At 42.1% G+C, this 22,066-nt stretch overlaps 1 protein-coding gene across 1 annotated transcript; it reads left to right on the top strand.

Annotated features, from left to right (window-relative positions):
* Positions 1–8,980: 8,980 nt before the first annotated feature.
* LOC104519984 (LON peptidase N-terminal domain and RING finger protein 2) lies at positions 8,981–21,565 on the top strand. Its single transcript, XM_029084273.1, has 10 exons — positions 8,981–9,010; positions 10,004–10,165; positions 10,611–10,836; positions 12,859–12,955; positions 13,327–13,441; positions 14,139–14,260; positions 15,092–15,250; positions 18,176–18,338; positions 20,348–20,497; positions 20,850–21,565. The coding sequence occupies exons 1-10, from the start codon at positions 8,990–8,992 to the stop codon at positions 21,006–21,008; spliced, it is 1,374 nt and encodes a 457-aa protein (XP_028940106.1). The 5' UTR covers positions 8,981–8,989; the 3' UTR covers positions 21,009–21,565.
* Positions 21,566–22,066: the final 501 nt, after the last annotated feature.

Raw genomic sequence — 22,066 nt, 5'->3', positions numbered from 1 at the left:
TAGGGTCCTGCACCTGGGGAGGAATAGCCCCCGGCACCAGTAGATGCGGGGGCTGACGGTTTGGAAAGCAGCTTTGCAGAAAAGAGCCTGGCTTAAAGCAAATAAGTAACTGCTATGTCAACAAGTAATTTGTTGGAGAAAGAGTTTAGTTCTTGGAAAATGTTTTTGCTTTTTAAAAATTCAAATACATCATGACTCTTCATAAAAATAGCTTATTTATGTTATGTTTTAGAGTACTGAATAAAGTGAGTATGTTTAATTTGAAATCAAACTAGCTGCTTAATCACAAACACTTTACTTTCTGCTTGTTGAAGAGCATTAGGGGTTGTGCTGGCATTAGAGAGCTGGGTCTGTTCAGTCTAGAGAAGAGAAGACTGAGCGGGGACCTTATCAATGTTTACAAATATCTAAAGGGCAGGTGTCAAGAGGATGGGGCCAGATTCTTTTCAGTGGTGGCCAGCGATAGGACAAGGGGCAACAGGCAAAAGCTGGGACACAGGAGGTTCCACTTAAACATGAGGAGAAACTTCTTTACAGTGAGGGTGAGGGAGCACTGGAAGAGGCTGTCCAGAGAGGCTGGGGAGTCTCCTTCTCTGGAGATGTTCAAACCCCCCTGGATGCAGTCCTGTGCAGCCTGCTCTAGGTGAACCTGCTTTGGCAGGGGGGCTGGACTAGATGATCTCCTGAGGTGCCTTCCAACCCTGACCATTATCTGATTCTGTGATTATGTTCATTGTCCCTCTTAATCAGTTTTGCGAAGATGACCCTGATTTTCATCTTTGCTGTGGAATGAAGTTTTATTTTAATGTCCTGAATGTCTTTACTGCTTCTCTTATTTTACCAAGTTTGGTCCTTCCTCTGTGCCACATCCCTCTGCCCCCAATCAGACAACCCCTATGCATCCATTTTTTGTGCTTGAACTTATCATGGTTGCATGAAATCTGGAGGAGAAAAACTAGTTTGCTCTTCAGTTAACTGCTAAATCTTGTTAATTTCTCACTGAAATGAAAATAATATTTCTTTTTTTTTTTTTTCCCCCGAGCTTATGAAAAGACTTTCAATACTGAATTGTTCAGAATTGAATGCATAACGTAGCAAAGCAAGCCAAACTTCTTCCTCTCTCCAGGGACAGAAGTTTCTTTAAAATGTGGGAAAAACTTCCCCTGAATTTTTGTGCAGACTGACTCTTACTAGCAAGACTGAAAAGTGTTTTTCTGATGACGCTGTTTCAGTTCTGCTCATGCATTTGTGAAATAGGTTTAGGATTGAAATAGATTTGAATAAAATGTGCTTTTCTAGGAAGAAATGTCAGATAAGGAGGATTAGGGAGTTCTAGCAACTTTAAACTTGTTCTTTCTGTGCTGAGTTCCTGGAAGAAATCTCGGTGGTAGCTTATTACAGTAAAACTTTCTATCAACTATGGCCAGTTTGGCCAATTCTCCTAATTGCTCTAATATCCTTCCTGGCACAAGAATTTTGGGGAGTCATGTTCTCTTGTGAGCCCCCCTAACTCAAGCAGCATAGTTTTGGGGTTTTTTTTTAAACTCAAATGCTTGGGCATCCCTGGAAAAGTAATTTTGAGTGTTAGCTTCTGTATAAGTAAAAGTGCAATCTCGCACGTCTATAGATGGGTGCAGAGGTGGTGTGAGTGGAAAGGTAAGGATTTTGGAAAATCCAGCCTGGCAGCCGCACTCGGGGAAAGCAGTACTTGGTGGTCCCAAGGAGGGTCCAGGAAGTCAGAGAGCCACCAAGCCCCTCAGCTCTGGTGGCTGCTTGGGCCGGGGTTTGTCTGGTGCTGTGGGATTAGGACTGGGAGGGATGGAGCCACGTGGGAAGGCTCCCAGGGTCTGCAGCTCTGAGGAAGTCTCGGATGTCCCGGCTGCCCGGAGCCACAGATGCTGGGAGCCTCAGCAGTGGATCCCTGATGCTGACAAGGACATAAATTTTGCTGTGCAGCTGCAGGCTCCCAGAAGAGTTTGATTCAGGAAATGCCATCTGCTGGTATTGTGGAAACGGTAAAATTTTCTACACTTTTCTTTTTTAATTTGGCCTGAAATAATAAGTCATTTCATAAAAGATTTTTTTTTAACATCCAGCAGAAAGAATGGGTGCATTATTTTAAAACAAACTATTAGCCATTGTGTGACTTTTTCTTTTTTTTTCCAAAGAAACTTGACAGTTATTATAGTATATTGGCATCTAGCAGCATTCACAAACCTTGTATGTCCTCAAGCCCTCTCCATCCACATTCTGTGACTAACTTTTTCCTCATGGCACATGCCATGGCGTGGAACAACTTGATACCACGGTGCTTATAGAAACCCTGTAGTTATTTTGGCTGTAGCTGGATATTCCCACTCATACCCTAAGCTGGGAGTCAGCCAGGTGACACCACGGTTCCACTGACAGAGAAGATGAGGTTTCAGCCCATCTAGCCTCACGCTGGGACCAGCCGTGGGCCTTCCTGGGACAGTCCCACCAGCAGCAGGAGGCTGGGGACGAGGGGACAGGCAGGTTGGGTGCGGAGCTGCTGTGTCTCTGAGCGGGGTGAGCTGGAATGGAGATGGCTGGGCACCACTCTGGCTATGGCATCTTGTCTAGCTGCTGCTTCTTCCTATAGCAAACCTGTTATACTAGCGTCTCTTAAATGCTGCTCTCTTTAGCAAAGCTGTTGGGTTTTTTTATTATTATTGTTATTCCCTCTTTCTCTCTGTTAACTAAACATTCCTTGCCAGTTACTCATTAAGATGGGCCACACCTTATGCTTTCTGACTTGGTGAACAGGAGGTGCAAGCCCTGAATACATGTAGTTTTTTCTGGTTTGCCTTGGGGTTGTTTGGTTTTTTTCAATAGCTTGTTATTTTCCCTTCATATTGTGAGAGCCTTTGGACTCTGCTTCAGGAGGACTTGCAGCCGTTGCCATACCGTTGTGCTCTGCAGTGGCTTTTTTTGCCTAAAACTTTTGCAGTGGAGACAAGACCCAGAAATAGAGCCAATGAAGCTGTTCTCTCTCTGAGCCTGCTGAATATATGAACCATGCTGAATTGTGTACTGAAAAGTGCTAAGGAAGCATCAACGTGGTTGAAGTGTGCAGTAAAGCAGGAGCGTATTCCTGCTTCCTTTACCCTCTGGTGCCAAAAAACACCCCACCCAGCACTCTGCCTGGCTGCTGAGGCACCTACCTCTGCTTTATGGCATCTGCTGCCCTCGGCATGCTCTGCACAGATACAGTGATGGAAATACAGAGTATACATTCATATTGAATACAAACAGAAGACACAAGACTGCTTAAATGATACCTAAATCAAATAATTACATATTTGAGCATCTACTAAAAGGACAAAAAAAAGCTAGTTCTGAAGATCTTGGATTGTTTTGAATTTCATTTAACTTGCAGACTTTTTAAGAATTATGAGCTGAAATTGTAGATCACTGCAGCAATCTGCATCTGCAATATTAAAAAAAAAAAACAAACCAACAACCCAACCAGCCAACAAACAAAACACCAAAATAAAAGAAAACCCCACAGTGTGAACTAGCTTTTGCAGAGCTCCCTATTTTGAGGTGTAGTGTGTAGCCTTTGGTGTCTGGGATGGGTGGGGCAGGATCACCTCAGTAGGTCACACAGCAGTTAATATATCTGGCATTGGTCTGTACTACAGCCAAAAAAGGCAGCACTCCTTGCTGCTTCTTTCTCATCCCTTGTCCTGGCGCTCACATTTGCATGGCTGTACAGTGAACCAGTTGAGAGGAAACTGATCCTCTTAAACCTTTTTATTTATTTGTTTTTATTGGATTAGCTTTCAGTCAATTGATTCCTTATTCTGATTCTCTGTGCAACCACGCGAACCTGGTTTGCTGCACAAGTGCCAGTGTCAGCTCGAGCGAGGGGAGGGGGATGTGGTCTTGGGCCATCTGTCCTGGTAGGTGCTTCCACTTAACAAACAGTGGCACCTGCAGCAGTTAGGTGCTTGTTCTGTGTGCCTGTGCACGCTTGCGTGTGTGCTCAGACTCTCTATGGGCGATGTAATCTTCCTGAGGATACACTTAGGATGCTCGTGCCGAAGTGAGATGCAAACAGTGAAGCCAAAGCAGGCTGTAGAGAGCAGGAGAGGTATGGAGACAAGAGCCCTTTGTAGCAATGCATGGGAGGTTGCAAGAAAAGTCTTGAGGGACCTAGCTTGGAGGTGAAGTTTAAAATTTGTAGAAATGAGACAGTACTGTCTCTCGGCATACCTTGGAGCCTTCTTAAATTTTAATCCCAGTTATGACAGTTTTAACCAGCTCACGTTTGGGTAAGGATTACTGTGCTTAGCTGCCACCATCTGGCAGCCAGAGACCTGGAGGACAAAAAAAACAAAGCACAAGAGTGATTGAGAGCAAATCATACCTGAATCTCATCTCCGAAGATCAGCTGCTTTGATGGACAAAGGGAGAATGTTGTTCAGGGCTTAATGTGTTTTTGCAAGGCTGCTGATAACAGCCTCCTGGGCAAGCTGGGGAGGTAAAGGTGAGATGGGTGGAGAACTGGCTTGGACCATGAGGGGCATGGAAGGCTGGAGATGTTGCTGGGTGGATGACTACCAGTGGCATTGCTTAGGTGTTGGTAATGGGGCTGACGCAGTTCAACACCTCATTAACAACGTCCCTGAGCCAGCAGAGCGCACTGTCAGCAAGTTTGTCTATGACACCAAACTGGCAGAGGAAGAAGTGGTTGATGTGCTGGAGGGCAGGGCTGCCATTCAGACCAACAACCTGGGGCATGGACTGACCAGTCTTGCCTACTTCAGCAAAGGCAAGTGCGCCTGGGGGAGAATAACCCTGTGCCACAGGAGAGACTGGGCTAAACAGCAGCCCTGCAGAAAAGACCTGGAGGTCTTGTCCTGATGGACAAGCTGAACATGGACCAGCCAGAGTTTTTCTGTGGTCCCATGAAACTTTATGCTGGAGGAAGATTTCCATCTTATAATGTGTTACAGAGACCTTAGGAAAGGATAGAATAATAACACTTGGGATGTTCATAATCAATGCAAACTGAATGGTTCCTGAATGTGTGGGTACTGAGGCAATGAGTGTGATCATGAGAGGTTTGCCTGCCCTAAGGAGGGCAAGTTACACAGGTGGCAAGTGGATATGAAACGTGAAGACTGCATCCATTTTTCTTAATGAGTGTTTTACGGGAAGGAAGTGTTTTAACTGAATTCCTGCATCAGTGATTTCTGCATATGCTATTTTCTTTCAAGCAAAGGCACACTGGAAGGGGCCTTTTTTCCTTTCTTAAATGTCCTGTAAGCAAGGTGAGGGAAGGAGCAGGTGACATCCTATATGTGAATATGAAATCTGTCCTGCTAGATAAAACATAGAGGAATATATTTTAGGAAGGACAGAAAGAAGGAATTGCTTTTTTTCCATTAGAGGAGAGTATAAACGTAACTGTTGTGCAGTAGTGCTTTCTAGGTTACTCTGGCTGAAAATTAGGTTAGTGTATTTAACACGTACTAGTGCTTCTTTTTAATGGAACTCTTTGTTACCTTTTTTTGTTTTCCAGCCTCTTGCAAGTGTTCACTCATAGCACAGCGAGCAGAACTCTGTACGTTGATGAAAAACTACCAGCAAGCTCTCCATGACGCAGATGTCCTCTGCCGAAACAAACCCCACTGGCCTGCGGTATGATGATTGCATGTCATAAAGACTGAAACGAAAACTGCTTATTCTTGGGATTTCTCTCTGTGGTGGGGACAGTGCTGCTGAGCACATTGTTAGAAGAACTTTTGTGGCATAAACAGGTCTTGGGAATGGTTACTGAAAGCTAAGTTCTTCATAGGACAGGTCTTGGAAGGTCCTTAGCATGTCTCCAGCCAGTGGGATTTTGGTGGTGGGCAGCTGGTGATGTGGTGTTGCTGTCGATGTGTTAAGGCTAGTGCTGCAGCTTGGCAGCAGAATTGGGTCCCTAAGGCTCTGAAACCCAGGATGGCCCTGTAGTTCCCTTTGGGATCATGTGTCCCAGTCAGTGGGTGTCTTTGCTGCCCTGCTGGCTACTGTGTCTTTCTGAGGAGTGTCCCAGCCTGTATTTCAGTATTTCCCTCCCCTTTAATACTAAGAATTCATATCTCTGATTCCTGCTTGTGTCATGGTGGCTCATAGGGGCAAGTGGGATTTCTCTTCATAACAAAAGAAGATGCTACAAGGAACACTGTTCATGGGTAGTCGAAGCAAGCTTCAGAAATTATGTTAGAGAAATGGAAGAAGAACATGATTGATGCTCATCGTTGGTGCTGTCTGCCTGAGAGCAGCTGGGTGTCCGAAGGCTTGGCGCCCATCAGTCCCTTGCCCATCAGCAGCAAAACTGCAGCACAGTTTTGACTAGATAAAGCCCCTGGGTGTTAACCTGGAGAGAAGGTAGTATGGGGAATTGGGGAAGGATTTTAGGCAGACCTTGGCTTTCCTGCAAAGACTTAAGTAGGTATTTCATGAACCCCTCTGCTACCCACCTCAGCACAGGGGGGCTGCAACTAGCTCTTCATTTCCAGCTGGGGAAATGTGAAGTGAGCAGAGAGATTCTGTCTGAAGCATGTAGTTTCTGACAAGTTAGATACTTGTGTCTGAAGGCTATCTGTCTTGTCAGCCATTAAAACCTTTCTTTTTGAAAGCAGTTCATAATCTTCTGACTGCCTTCAAATTGCCTTTCTGTCTAGGATCATTCCTCATCAAGTCAAGAATCGATCTCAAGTGGCGTTGGCTGGATTTCTGTGCAGAGGGAGAAAGATGAATTACGCACGTTCAAATGTTTCCTTGAAGTGTCTTCTCTGTTTGCCTTGAATCCATGGAAATGTGATGCGCGTTAGTCGTAGGCGGATAAAGATTTCATTAATCACATCTCCGAAGAATGCTAATTGAAAATGAAATTTGTCATCATGGCATAACCAGCAGTGTCACAGCCTCATTTCACTTGTGCTTTGCATGTGTGTGAGAGCTTCCACGTAAGCTGTGCTGATCCAGAATCCATGTTTTGTATCTTGCAGCACCTCATCCAGTGGCAGAGCTTAGCTCAAACATATGCTGTGTAGTTAAAAAAACAAAACCCAACATGAAATTAAACTAATTTTTAGAGTAGCTCCTGGGAGGCAAGCGTTCACCTACCAGTACATTTTGGCTTATTGATAACTGAAATGTAATGGCTTGCTGAGTTACTGGTGAAGCTCTGGAGTCCACTTTAGTCATTAGAGCAACAGACAAGTTGGTTTCTTTTCAGTTGCTATGAAAACCAGGTCCTTGGACTCTCTGCAGCAGGGAGAAGTTTCAAGTTGTTCTTCTATGTGGTGGATAGAAACAGATGCCCTCCTGCTTGGATCCTGCCTGCTGCATGAGGTCCTGCTTGGACCTTACCCTTCATCCAGTGCTTGTCAGGATCATGTGAAAAATAGGAAGGGGCAGGTGGCAGCGGTACTCTCTGAAGTGTAGGGGCCTCAAACTCCTGGGCCTAATGTCTTGTGTTGTATTGTTAAGTATTTTGTCCATGAACAGCCCAGCTCAGTCCTCCCTTACATCTTAGATAAAGAAATTGCTCTTGAGGCCCCAAAGGATGAGGCCAAACAACTTTGCAGCCTCCCCAGTGCAGTGGAGTAATCTTGACAGTGATGTCAGGCTTGTTAGGACCTGTCTAAAAAGGTATTACAAAGGCTGTGCAAGCATCAAGATAAGAAGATCAGGATCCAGCCTCACAGTACCTCTTACTGCATTCACAATAAGAAAAAGATGTGTCTCACCTTGGAGACTGGTGTGTACTGAGACTTCTTTTTCAGGTCACCAAATGACACTTGTTAGTTAACCTGTCCTACACAGTGTCCTTTTCTTGCTTGTGGTACAAGCCTTCTTCCTGACAGTAGAAAGGTAAAGATCATAATGTGCCATAAGGGCTATATTGAAAGAGTGAGGGAGGTACCTGCTTGGGAAGATTATGTGATACTGGATCTTTTGACGTTAGTATGAAGAATAGAAAAATGTATGTGCTTATCTAACTGGTCTCTTGGACTAGTGAAATTGTACTTCCAGCACAGCCTAGAGATACTCATGTGGATCAGAGGTAGACTTGCAGAGCATGCTTCTAATAAGCAAGAGGCAAATGTTTAAATACCCATTTAGTTTCTTGTCATTGTTAAGGTAGTAATTTCCATAGTCAGATTTGAACTGCAAATTGATGTCCACAGGGAAGTTTGAAGGTGAGGCATTCCTCTCTTGCTACTAGTAACAAGTAAAGTAGGACTTGTCCCCAAGCTGACTGCTATACCTGTTGGCCGTGGATGTGGGAGAAGTAGGATGGGCTAAAAGGTTTCAGGTTAAGCGTTGTGAAGTTGTCCTAAATTCATAATGTTGTTGGTCTTAACTAGCCAAATAAAATAGATGGAAAATTGTCTCTGTCCTGGTAAGACACTCAGCAGAAATGAGTGTCCTGAACGTATAATTTTTTGTTCTCTCAGCTGCCAACTCCAGCCTGCCCCATGCCACTGCCTTCCCCATGCAGCTTCATTACAGTTAAGGTTGCCCTGGTATGTGAAACTGTTCTTCAGGGTATCGAACCCTGTGGGGTGTGTAGTAGTCTCAGTCCCTGGGGAGACCAATACCGCTCCTCATTCTGTGTCAAGTCCCCCATGAGGAAAGGAGCAATGGCTTTGGCTGGGGGTAAGGCAGCAGTGGGTTCCTGGGGGATCTTCTTTCAGCAAAAGCAACTGACTTTTTCCTTCAGTCTTATGGATCACAGAGGTTGTTACTCAAAACATATGATATTCTTCACCTGTGGAGTGATGTGAACTTCCCAGTTTGTTTACTGGTGTCTTGCTGCTACTTCCGAAATGATCTCTAGATTTGTACATTTCCTTTGTGTGAACAGGGCCATTATGTGAAAGCAAAAGCTCTTTCTGGATTGGAAAGGACTGAGGAAGCATTGAAGGAATTTCTCTATTGTGTTGCCTTAAATCCTGAATGGAGCTCTATGAAGAAAGAAGCCCAAAAGGTACAAAATGTATTTACTGGCTGCTGCTTGGCCATCATGCTGATCTTACTTCTGCAGCAAAGTAAAATTCTTCATTTCAGGTGACAGTAAACAACCAAAGAATAATTTGGTTCAGTAGATTCTCCAATAAACCTTTAGTATTATGTTGTACAAGGCACCACTTGGATTTTGTTGATGCCTGAACCAGAGGGATTGTATATTTGTGGATTCCACTGCAAATCTGTAGGTCTGGCCACTACTGTTTGTAGATCACATTTGAAGTATGTTGGCTGGATTTGAGTACACCTGTGTTTCATAGGCTTGAGGCCCCTAACTTTAGTGCCCATCAGAAAACCACTTTTAAGTGGGAAGTGGCTGAGGGTTGAAAAAGGGACCTGTGTCCCTGTCCTTCTTCCCTGTCCTGGAAAAATCCTGCAGTCTCTGTAGCACTTTCATAAGGGACACACTTAATGCTAATGAACCACTGTCAGGTTCTCCGTGATGGTCCCTACAGACAGCTTTAAAAAATAAGAGGAGGGGGGGATTCAGCAAGGTGCTTGTTGAGAGGGGGAGCAGATTCTACACAGCTTCTAGCTATGGATGAAATCTGCTTGGTGGTAGAAGAGATGGGTGCAGATCATGAGGAGAGCCGAAACGCTTCTCTCTTAACCAATTTTGATAGGAGAGCATGGTGACTTCTGGAGGCAGGGTTCTGAGGGTCAGAGTGGAGACAGGGTAGGGGAAGAAGGGTGTAACAGCTATGGGTGCTCCTGGGGAACAGAGGCCTTCAGGGAGGGAGGTGGACACCAGAAGAACACCTTGAGATGTGTCTGTGGTTGTGGTGGGACTGCAATTCAGGTTTCTTGTGGGCATTGGGGAATGCAGGATGTCCGGGTTGTTGCAAGCTTCTTGGCATCCAGAAGCTGTGAAGTTTATGTATCCTTGTTCATGCAAACATAAATGTGTTGTAATTATTATTATCTTTTCTTTTTTTTCCTCTTTCTAATTGACTAGATAATGTGTGAGATGTTTTTCCCAGCCTTTGAAAATGTGCACGATAGTCTTACAGCACCTTTCTCTAGTCGAACATCCCATACCAGATTGAAACCTGCATTTCTGAGTAGCATAAACACACAGTCGGCTGTGGAAGATAGCTCTGTTGCTGGGTCCTCAAAGGTAAAGTAAAAACGTTCAACATAAAAAATAGCAAAAGTAACGCAAGGATCTGTCTGATTTGTGTGACATTGTCTGCATTCATGTAGGTGCTCTCAGGGTAAGCCTGTTTTCTCCATCTCTTGTTGGGATGTACTTCCTCAGAAAAATAAGAGAATGAAACGCTTCAGAAAACAATGTGATGCCTTCATGGGGCTATCAGTTATATTTGTGGGTGTTTTTATCCAGTCAGGATTTTAGTATGACAGAAATATAATTTCTAGAGACAAGAGTTGTAGGGAGAGAAGTGGTCCTGTTTCATGCAACTGGAGAGTGGCCTTCTTTGATACAGACCTTTCTCCCTTGCTAAGCTCGTTGATCTATTGCTGATGTATGCAACTAATAGGAAAAAAACAAAACAAAACAAGATTGTCTAATGCTGTGTATAACTGTTCCTAATTTTTTTTAGGATACTGTGTTCAGGTTAACAAAAACCCCATCCCAGGAATCTGATGTATTTAGAAGTACTGATTCTCCTGTTTCCCATCATGCTCTGGATCTCTATTTTGAAGATAACAAGAAGTCTTTGGGAGCTATTCTTTCCAGTTTACCTGGGGTTGGCTTAAAAAGAAAGCTGTCCAGTGATATGAGGGATTTGCAAAGCTTGGATGTCCCCAATAAGATTCCTAAAAAAGGTTTGTGTTGTGGCTTAGAAAGGGGATTTATTTACCACGTACTTAAAAATTATAAACTGCTTTTTTCCTCCTCCCTTTTTATAGGTGTTAATGAAACATTTGCTACTAATATTTTGTTGTCTGTTATGTTTCTGCTGTAACAGCCTATTTACATTATTCCAGAGCAATTTCAATTCATTCAATGAACACTGTATTTTTCTTTCTTAAATGGGCCATTTCCAGTGTGTAATCCAGTAACAGTTTAGTCTTTATGTTGCTGATGCCATTTCCATTTTCTAGGTTTCAGAGGTATAGCTGAACTTCATTGTCTTTCTATATGAAGGAAAGATGCAGTAAGCCTGGAAACTAATCTTTAACTGGCATCAGAAACAGTCACATGCAACTTTACATGAAATTTTCCAAGCAAACAAAGAAGCCTTTTGAAGGGTAATAAGCCCCTCCAGTTTTCTGTCACTTGATAGCTGTGCTTACAATTGGTATGCTTCTCAAGCTTCTAACAGAGACCTCCAGAGTGGTTTTAGTACCCTGGGATAAAAACACTGAAGGCAGTATATTGCGGAGTAGTGAAAGAGTTGGTTAAAAGGGGCTTTTAAAATCCTTTTATATTAGTGTGCCTTCTTTCCCTTAAAGGAAAAAAAACAACAAAGATCCAGGAAACCCAAACCCAAAGCACCCCCCCCCCAATTTCTTTGACAAATCTGACTTTTTACCATGAAATATTAAAAGTCTTCAAGTGCTGCTGTCTGCCTGCCACCTCTGCAAATGATCAAGGTATGGCCAGTTTCTGGTCACATTGCTGTGAAGGGAAAAACCCTGTACTTGTCTGTGAACTGCAGACTTGATAAACAGATTGTGAAATCTGACCCACCTGTATCTTCACAGTGAAGGCCAGAGATCATGTTTTACCCATAACCATTAATTTCTGATCTGTGCTAGATCCTGGTGCCATGTTACTATTTGCAGAATTAACACGGTTAGGTTCTTGCTATTAGTAAATGCTAACACGCAAGATGTAGGTTAAAGATAACGCTGTTTTTCTTTGTAGGTCACATAGTACCAGTGCCCTCTCCCCTCTCCAGTCTGTGTTCGAGATAAACCAGATGCTGAGCATAAGTTATCCTTTAACAAAACATCCTAGTCTTTTAACTGAACATAAAAAGCTGAGCTGAGCTTTTAACAGTCAAGAATTTGCTTAATAAAAAGGACAGGAAGGCAGCATTCATAGCTCTGTTGCAACTCTCACTGAGCAACAAAGATGCAGATTGAAAAAAGAAGTTGCAGAATCTGCTTGTATGATTGTGGTAAGAAGCTCGAGCTGTTAGCTCTTGAGCTTAAATGCTGCTGCTGTGAAGTTTGAAGCCTGTACCCTTTAAGCATGTTAACTACAGGGATACATACCAGCCCCAAAAAACTAGAGTGGGCAGAATTTCAAGTGTTTTGTCTCCATGTTTGCAGAGTGAAATCAGTAGTAGCTAATGTGACTCCAGTAGTCCTTATACTTTAAGCTGCGTGAAACATGGGATTTCCACAGCAGCCTCGTCTAGAAGAGCATAAGCTTTTTTAATACTTGTAAGAAAACTTACCCCTGCTGAGAAATCTATAATAAACACTGATGAAATAGTTTGACTGTGTGTAAACAAATTAAATTCTGGACTTAATGTACTTTAAAACATCTGGCCTGGCTGATGTGGGAGTGGTGATGGTGGTGGGAAAGCAATAGCAGAGTATTTTAAAAACTAGAATTAAAAAAAAAAAAAATCCAACCCAAACCAACCATTTTTGGAAAAGTAAATCATGGGTATTCAGCTCTAAAGTGCTTTCTCTGGCCATAGACATCATTCTCTGCTCTCCAAAAGACTACCTGCCAGAAAGTCTAAAACTTGAAAAGAAAACATGTTTATTTGGAACAAAACTTCAAAAAAGAGATAAATGAGGTTCTTTATGGAAAAACAACATAAACAGCATCTGAAACTTCAGTAATACTTAAATATTTACTGTAATCATCTTCTCAACTATACTTAGATGCAGATGGTTTACCTGAAAACACTGTTGTCACATCAAGAGAGGTACCAACAACTCTGGTGGATGCGTCAGACTTTGAGTGTTCCCTCTGCATGAGGTATGACTGCATTGATTTGAGATTAAGATCAGAAAGCCTTTCTGGCTTCTGAAAAAAAGTTTTCATGGTGTGAGAAGGGAAACTTGCCAAAGAATGTCTAAATCATTACTCTGTTCCTTTCTCCTGAACCTTGCATCTGTTGAATCTTTACAGACATAGTTTTTTCTTCATTATGCATGGTTTTCTCCATTGTTTACCACTTCTAAAATGAAAACCTGTTTTTATATCCATAGATAAAACTGTCACCTGTGATTTATACAAAAGCAGGAAAGGAAGAGGTGGCTGGATCTAGTCACTCCTTTCCATAGTTTGGGAATCTACATTGTTTATGTTGGCAGCTTAGCTTTTTTGCTCTGTGTTTTTGTGTTCAGGTTGTTCTACGAACCTGTTACCACTCCCTGTGGACACACCTTTTGCCTCAAATGCCTTGAGCGTTGCCTTGACCATAATCCGCATTGCCCGCTCTGCAAAGAAAAGCTGTCAGAAGTAAGTATGTCCTTGCCCTAATTAACAAAGAAATGCAAATGCAATGCTGTGTTCTTCTGAAGGCATGTATGTGGGGATTTTCTGTGCTCCACTCATAGACCAGAACAATGCAGGAGTACCCAGAGCCTCAAACAGTGCTCAGGCTCATTTGCTCCAGAATATATTTTGTCATTCCTTGGAAGACATACGTGGTCTGCTGTTGCTGAAAAGAATTGGGGATTCCAGTGTCACATTGGGCTCATGACTGGGAAGTCCCAACTATAGCCCTATTCATACCACCTCTCCAGTCTGTATATCTGTCTGTGGTGAATGAAGAGCAGTCACTCCTTGGCCTAAATGGCTGCTTCAGCAGACCTAATGTGTCTGTACGTGGAGTAATTTTTGGAGAGCAGTAACCTGGCAGCTCTACATGAAAATAGCACATGTATCTTCGGCAAAAGCAAGGAGGGACTGACTTTTCTTGTTGATAGTACAACTTCTGCCAAAAAAAGGGGCACAGAGTTATAGTTAAATAAGCACTAGAGTGAACCTTTCATCCTAAAGTGGAAGTTTTGATACCTGAAGGCTGGAAAGGAGGAGGAATCGGTACAATTATGGACTAACATGCTGTTTTGCCTTAAGAAAGGGGATGGGTTGGGAGGAAGAGATGTTACATGACTTCTTGTTGCCTGACTTAAGAGTTTACCCTTCCTTGCAGTTTCTGGCAAGCAGAACTTACAAGAAGACCGTCCTTACAGAAGAACTGATAGTCCGTTACTTGCCAGAGGAATTATCTGAAAGGAAGAAAGTTTATGAAGAGGAAATGAAGGAATTGTCAAAGTAGGCTCTTGTTTTATTACTGACAACTAATATAAAAATGCACTTTTAAATCTAAATTACTTGAAGAAGCTTCATTTGCTTATGAAAATGCACAAAATGAATGAATTTGTAAATGAACCTGCCAGACGTTTTGTATTTTCGACATGTTTCTTGCAGATAAACAAGAAACAATAAGCCTGGATGTTAAAGAGGCACAACAATGTTCTTAAAACAAAGACAATTGCTTTTTCCTCTGAAACAATATAACAGCTTTAAAAGTTATAATGGGAGTTTACTGGGAGTAAAAGTCCAGTTTTAGATGGGTTATACTTCAGGTCAAGAGGAGTTCAAGGGCTCAGTGTTGTCAGTGACTTGAGGATCTTAAGCTACAATTTGGCTAAAAAGAAAAATAAAACATGCAATTAAGCCTGAAAAAATATGAGGATTAGTGGGCTTCTGCAAAATTAAAGAGTTTTACTGAGTTTGGGAATTGTCTACCACCTTGCTTTGAATGTGGTTAGTTTGTAGGTACTATATTACTGTAAAAAGTTACAAAATCTTACTACTTGTATTTAAGTATTGATGTATGCAAGTTTGGGAAATAGACTATTATTTCCTGACCTTTCCTCTGGGAAAGTAGGTTAGAAGGATGCTTCTTTCATGTACAAACAGAAAGAGTTCTGATAAGTGTTTGTCTTGTAAGAAATGACAAACTTTGACCAGATACACTCTTACAAAGAAGGAGTCTAAAGAAACCAGTGGAGTCAGTGTTGTATTAAGGGTTTATGCTGAATATAGCAGTACCCAGAAAAACACTGATTTTTTTTTTTTTTTTAAACAATTATTTTGCAGTTTGAATAAAGATGTTCCCATCTTCGTATGTACCATGGCCTTCCCTACCATCCCTTGCCCACTCCATATCTTTGAACCTCGTTATCGTCTAATGATAAGAAGATGCATGGAAACTGGTACCAAGCAGTTTGGCATGTGCTTAGCAGATGAATTAAAAGGGTAAGGAGATGAGCTAAAAATGTCCTGTTGCTGCAGAGGCTGTTGTGACGCTAATGGAGTGCTACAGCGCAGTATACTTGTCTCCCCAAACCACTGTGGTTCCTTCCAGTCTTGTATGAACCAATACAGAAGTGGCTGGCTTTTTAGTTTCATATATTAAACATTCCTTTTGACACAAAGTTGTAATTTTTATTGCTCCACTGTTGGATGAATAGCAAGAATACAACTCATCATGCTACTACAGACTCCAAATATAGCAGTTAATTGTCTATGTGGTTGGAAAGCTTTCTAGCTCGTTTGTTCTAGTGAAGGTAGACTGTCTGGATGAGGTTGCTCCTCTGTCTGCTCAATTAAAAAATAAAAATCCAAACCCTGTTCAGTTTTCCTGCATTGAATGAGACAAAGTATACCCTTGGCAAAGAAGCCTGTTCTGCTGCTGAATGGTGAATTTTGATGTTTGTCTTTACTGCTTTGTTGCAATGTCTAAACTATCTGCAGTGAGTGGCTTACACTGTCTTTTTATGTGATCTTACCTTTGATTTCTGTGAATACTGGCGCTTGTATATTTTCAGCTCCCTATGTGGAGACTGAATACTAATAATTAGATTAAAACCTACAGGTTTTAAAATCCTTTACAGATAATAATTTTTTGGGTGAAGGGGATAAGAAGATGCTTGTGGAAAAAATGAGGTGGTCTTAAGAAGGGTCTGCCTTACAAGATGTAATAGATAGTTGCTGACTCGAGAAGGTGCATTGAAGTGGTGCAGACTGTAGAATGGATGACCAGTGTGGGAATTCTTGACACATTAGACAGCCATCCCCAGGAGCAGCATTTTTGTAGGCAATCATCACTGGAGCAGAGAGGAGGGCACTCATACTGGGATTTGACAGAGTTTCCTTGTCCAGTTCAGGTCTGGTGGGTTGGGGGTTTTTTGTTTGTTTTTTTCCTTTCCCCTCAGACTGGGCAGTAAGGTGACAGTAAGAATGCAGGAGATGCTACAGTTAGCTCTGGCTGTGTATCATGCCATTTGGCATGCTGTCAGTGCTGCAGTTGGTGGAGTTCAGAGTTCAGGCTCCAACAGCAGCTGATGCTTTACAGTCCTTTCCAGGCATGTTAGTCAATTTTCTGGAAACAAATACCTTGAAGAGTGAGGGGAAAATAACCCTAGGACATCAGAGATAACTCCCCTTACATCTGTGAAGGCTTGTGGAAGAGCCAAACTTATTTGGATTTGGGTCTAATACAGAGGACCAATCCCAAAACCACAAGAATTGGTTTATCAGATAGTGTCATAAAGGGTATTTTAAAATGCAATCAGTACAGTTAGATTTTTGTCCTGTCTGTTTTGAGTTACTAAAATAATTAAACTTTTTAAGCATGGTAACTTCAATCAGAAACTGAAGCGTATGAAGCCTTCATCTGTAGACACCTGGCAGGCTGTTGTAGCTTCTTACACAAGTAAAGAAGTTCTTCTGTTTATTCAAAATTGCGAAATCAACTGGGAATACAAAAAGTGGGGAAACTTGTTTTGCTTCATCTACTAAGACATGGATACATACCTCCCTTGAAAAGCACAGTGACAAGACATATTCAGTTCATTACCTTCCTTTGTTTTATTTCTCCATTTTAAGTTAAAACTGGGAAAAGTATATAAACTTTTAGCGTCAGTACACTTTTTCTCTCTAAATGTAAGTTCACAAAGAATGACAAAAAAAGAGAAAAAAAATAATCACTTCTAGATTAATTTAGAAATTTGGTATGAATGTCACTAAAATCATTAATTTAAAACTAGTGTTATGTAGCTGTTTAGCTCACTGCAAGGGGGTTGGACTAGATGACCTTTAAAGGTCCTTTCCAACCCAGACTATTCTTAATGATTCTGTGAAATAAGTGATTAGACTAATATTGCTATACTTGTTTTTTGTTGTTCCACTGGTAGAGCACCAGGCCATAGCTGTGTGCAGCTGTACTCTTCTTGCTCTTCCTCAATTTGTTCTGTACATTGGCCAGGAGAGAACAGTTGTTCACAGTGGTGAGCTTTTTTTTTTTTCTCCCCTCTGAAACCCATGATTTCTGGTGGAGTAGAAAACACTTCCCCATAGTGCCACTGTTTGTTCATCACTCCAGTGTAAGAAATGGCCAAGCCCTGGTAAAACAAGTGTTTCCCTCATGAAACATTTATCAGACCCTGCAGGGATTTGTTATCTTGAGATGAGACTAGATAACAGTGCATTCTCCTGCTTAGCAGTAGGCTGAGGCTCTGCCAGCAGAGCAGCAAAGCTGGCAGATCAGTGTATGGTGGTGAAGAGTCATTGTGCAGTCAGCCTCTAGGGAGCTCGCTACAGCCTGATAATTTAAAGAAAAAAAAAATTGTTGCATGCTTGTTTCCAGGGTGTAATTAAAACTTGTGCCTACTTTAAATATAACAGATGCAAATATGCTTTTGTAAAGAGAGTATTTGGAGTTTCTTGTTTAACTTAAAGGAAACAAGTGCAAGAAAAATCTTGCTATATAGAAGCCTTTTCCTTCTAAAGTCTGTAATCTTCAGTGTGCACTTTGGAGTAGGGCAATAGCCCTCCCAGCCCTGCATTTGTTCCTCAGTTTCTGGACTTCCTTATGGTATCCAGGTGAATTTGCCACCAGCAGCTGGCAACTCTCAGCATGAAACATGGTCTGCTTAGTTTCCTGTCCCTTCCCCACCCTCCCACCCTGCAAATACACTCCAAAAATGCTGCTGCCCTGAACCTCTGAGGGAAGGCAGAAAGGGTGGGGGTTGTGTGGCTTATGTGAATCAGCAGAAATGTATTGTCACCAAAGCAAAATCCTCTTTCAAATAAAAAGTAGTGAATTAGGCCCAGTATTTATCCTGATGTGTATAAACACTTGTTGATGACTTCCACTTTTATGCCCTTCTGTCATTTCAGATTTGCAGATCATGGCTGTATATTAGAGATCAGGGACGTAAAGTTTTTTCCTGATGGGCGCTCAGTTGTTGATACAGTTGGTGTCCGTCGTTTTAGGGTCTTAAGCCATGGCCAGCGAGATGGATATAACACAGCAAACATCGAGTATCTTGAAGATAAAAAGGTGATCAATGGTGCAAAGTTATTCATACCCATGTATTGCTGGATTCACTTAAACAGCCTTTCCTTGTTGCATTTCAAGCTAGCTGTGCATTATTTTTAAGCTGGTGTCATTATAAATACTAAAGCTCTATTTTGAAAACCATGGAACAAACTTTGTCTCTTCCTTCCTCTTCTTCCTTCCTACCCTTTTATTATCTGTGCTTGAAGTGTTGCACTCCCTTCATGGATCTCAAAGTAGCTTCTGAGACTCAGGTGCTGAGGGCTGTCCTGATGTGTAGGTGAGGTCAGGGTAGTGTTTTAAAACTGGTGTGGTCTGGAAACCCTTTTAAGAATACATGCCCGTGTTAGAGAACTGACTATTCTTCTTGCACTGAATGCAGAATACCTGTTCATAGTCTTGGCAGACTTTGTATGACCTCCCAGCTCTGGCTTACAGAACAGGCCCTCAAACAAATGTAGGAGTCCACTCTTAAAATGAGATCTTAGTGACATGTAGTTCCTGTGCCTGTACAAGCATCGGTCAGAGCTGGCTAAGAGCAGAGAAATGCAGGGAGGGGAGTAGTTTTTAAAAACAAGTCCTCTTGTGAAACCTACGTCAAATGTAGTGCTTGTGATGGGTGTTGGCCAAAGAGTGGGTTTTTGGCCATGCTTAATGATGGCTTCCCAGATCATCTTCAGAGCACGTCTATAAAACCCTGATCCCTCTTAACACTGAGTTTAGTAATAATACTATGCCAGCTGATGAAGCCCAGTCTGGTCACACAGCTCTTTAGTGCTCTCACAGTTGAAGTGCAAGTCTGTAAAGTCTTAGTAGGGCTTTTCTGACCTGTGCAGGATGATGCCATTGTTCACCAGGGCAGGAAAGGCAGATTGTGTGGAGGTGCCTCCCCTTGCAAAAGGTCAGAGTAGGTAGTCTGCTTAGAGTGAGGGTTCTGCTGTTTAAATCACCAGTGAAGGGTGGTGGAACTCAGGTACCCAGGTATGGTTTGTAGATGGTGCCAGAGACCCACCTCTTCATAATTAGAGTGAGATGTACCTTATCTCACTTGAGAGGCTGACGTCTGTGTTCAGCATTCTACATTCATGTTGTATCTGATGGTGAGAAATCTCAGTCCAAAGCTGCCTATTTTATCTGCTCTATCTTAGATAACCTACCTTAAGATGAGATTAATTGCCCTCTGGAGCTGTTTCTCTTCAACTGTAAAGGGCATCCAGAGCAAATAGCTCAGACATGCATCTCAGTAGTAGCACAGGTGAATCATACCATTTGTGTGTACAGATCACAGGGAAAAAAAGAAAACTTCAACCCCAAACGAACAAATTAAAAAAAAAAAACAAAACAAAACCCAAATCACCAGTTTGTAGTGGTTTTTGCTTATGCTTTTTTCTTTTCCTTAATGGCTGACAGTCAGGCCTGTGCAACCAAAGCCCTCTGCCTCAGTGAGGGTCTTTTTTTAAATTATTATTTTTAATGGCTGTTCCTGGTATTGGGAAAGCATCCACTTACTCTGCTTTCTGCCTGCTCAGGTGTCTGCCCTCCCCCCCCGCCTCCTCCTTTGCTGTCTACCATGGTCTTAACACTTCTAGAAAATACTATTGATTCCTAACTGCCCTAGAAGTCCTGTCTCTGTGCTTGGTACCAGTAGTTTTGCCAGATGATACACCAGTGTTCAGAGGCCCTTTTGTGACAGGGAGTTGAGGTGGTGGGTTTAAGATAATATGATGTCCTGGGATTAGAGAGCAGATTCTTCTGTTGTGCCAGCATTTAGGAATGGGTATTAATATTGCAATAACTGCTCCAAGAAACATCACTTCAGAACACCCAGGGGAGGGTAAAAAGACTCCAGCATCACAGATTTTAAATCTGAAACTTGGGTACAGTTTGCTTAGATAAGGACATTTGAAAAGCTGTAGTCACTGCATTATTTTGCTTCGCTTGCTTCTGGGAAAGCGTATGGACTCCACAGCATCAAACCTGTTTTGTTCCATCTCCCTTCTTCGAACAATAAGGTTGAAGGACCGGAATATGAAGAACTTGTCCGCCTTCATGACTCAGTTTATGATCAAGCTGTTGCCTGGTTTACTTCTCTTAAAGACAATATGAAAGTACAGATTCTCAATCATTTTGGGTCCATGCCAGGAAAAGAGCCAGAGCCACAGGTAATAAAACCTTCCTACTTATGTATCCTTATTCTATATGTAATTTTTGCACAAGACTTTTATGACAGGTTTGTGCTGTGATTTTGTACATTCTGAGCTCCTCTTACCCTATTTTGGTCTGTAGCATGAAACATGTAAAACAATCAGTGGAAAACAATGTATCAGTATAAGTTTATATTTGAAGAGATCAGTCTTAATAGACAAGGAGAGCACCTGAAATTAAGTGTATAGTTGCTGCTTGAATGGTTCTGTGGTGACTTTCTTAACAAATAGAAAGTGGAAAGGAAGGTGGTGTTCTTCACGGGACAGTGTTGGTGAAAATGTGATTGAATGTCTTTCCATCCTTTTACAGAGCAACCCTAGTGGTCCTGCCTGGTACTGGTGGCTCTTGGCAGTGTTGCCTCTGGAAAACAGAGCTCAGCTGGCTATATTGGCTATGACCTCCCTTAAAGATCGTCTTATCGCCATCAGACGTGTATTGATATTTGTGACTCGCAAAAGACCCAGATAACATGGACTTCAGTTGTGAGTGGGCACCGAAAACATCTCATGATAGGTTGTTTTGGGGAAGGGCAAAGGGGGAGGGGTTGTTTTTTCTTTTCTAAAGATTCCTCGAAAAAGGAACAGCCCTTTCTGACTGTGTCCAGCATCCATTGATTGCATCGGTTTGTTATCCTGGGTATTCACCAAACCTTGCACTCTCTCCTGTTGTCCTGGTGAAATCTGAGCCTCTACAAAGCTGTGCTACAGTTAGAGCGTAGCTGATAGTTGTGGTTAATTGCTTCAAAATACTAAGATAGAGTTGATGTTTCTAGCCTGCACGAGAGTTAAGTACTAGAGTAGTGCCATTGGCCTGCATGTGATTTGGATTTCCACTTGGTAGGAAGAGAAAACTGGACAGTGGATTGAAGAGATGTTTTCTAGACTTTCTTGAAGGTAGTGAACAGAAGAGGAGTTACACTGCCTGGCAGAAGTATGCATGAAGACTATGACCAACAGTACGCTCTGTTAGTGAATTGGTAGGCAGTCTGTCATACACCCACATCTTTCTTTTCAGCAAATAGCAATCTGTGAGGGGAAAAAAAAATCCAGCCGTTTGTGGTCGAGGCATCTGAGGATGTTTATCTGCAAGAATAATAGCTACTGAATAAGTACGCTATTTCGTAGCCTTAGGTAATCCCTTGTGTTGTGATTTATGTGTCGTAGCGGATTGAGTACGTTCAAAATCTTTGGAAAGGTGTACTTTGGTTTATTTGAAAAGAAAAATCAAAGTAATCCTAGCTGGTCTTTTAGCTAAATTCAAATCAAACTGGCTCCCTTAAGTATGATAACCTCTGCTGTGAAATAATGATTTCACTCCAAGAATGAGGGAGGCATGCTGCAGTTTGCTCTGAATGCCTGTTCTGCACATGGGACCGACAAGGTTGAAACACAGGGAGGTTTCTGTCTCCCTCTTGCCTGCAGTGCCATGCCAACCTCCCGTTACCTTGGAGTGATTTCTACTGAACGTGTTTCAAACCAAAAGTATTGTAGTTTAGTACCAGTTGCTGTATGTGATGGAAATCAGTC

This window comes from Antrostomus carolinensis, unplaced genomic scaffold (assembly GCF_000700745.2).
Source record: "Antrostomus carolinensis isolate BGI_N321 unplaced genomic scaffold, ASM70074v2 scaffold16213, whole genome shotgun sequence".
In the NCBI taxonomy this organism is placed as follows: domain Eukaryota; kingdom Metazoa; phylum Chordata; class Aves; order Caprimulgiformes; family Caprimulgidae; genus Antrostomus; species Antrostomus carolinensis.
The sequence above is the reverse complement of the archived record's forward strand: the minus strand, read 5'-3'. Positions and strand labels throughout refer to the sequence as shown.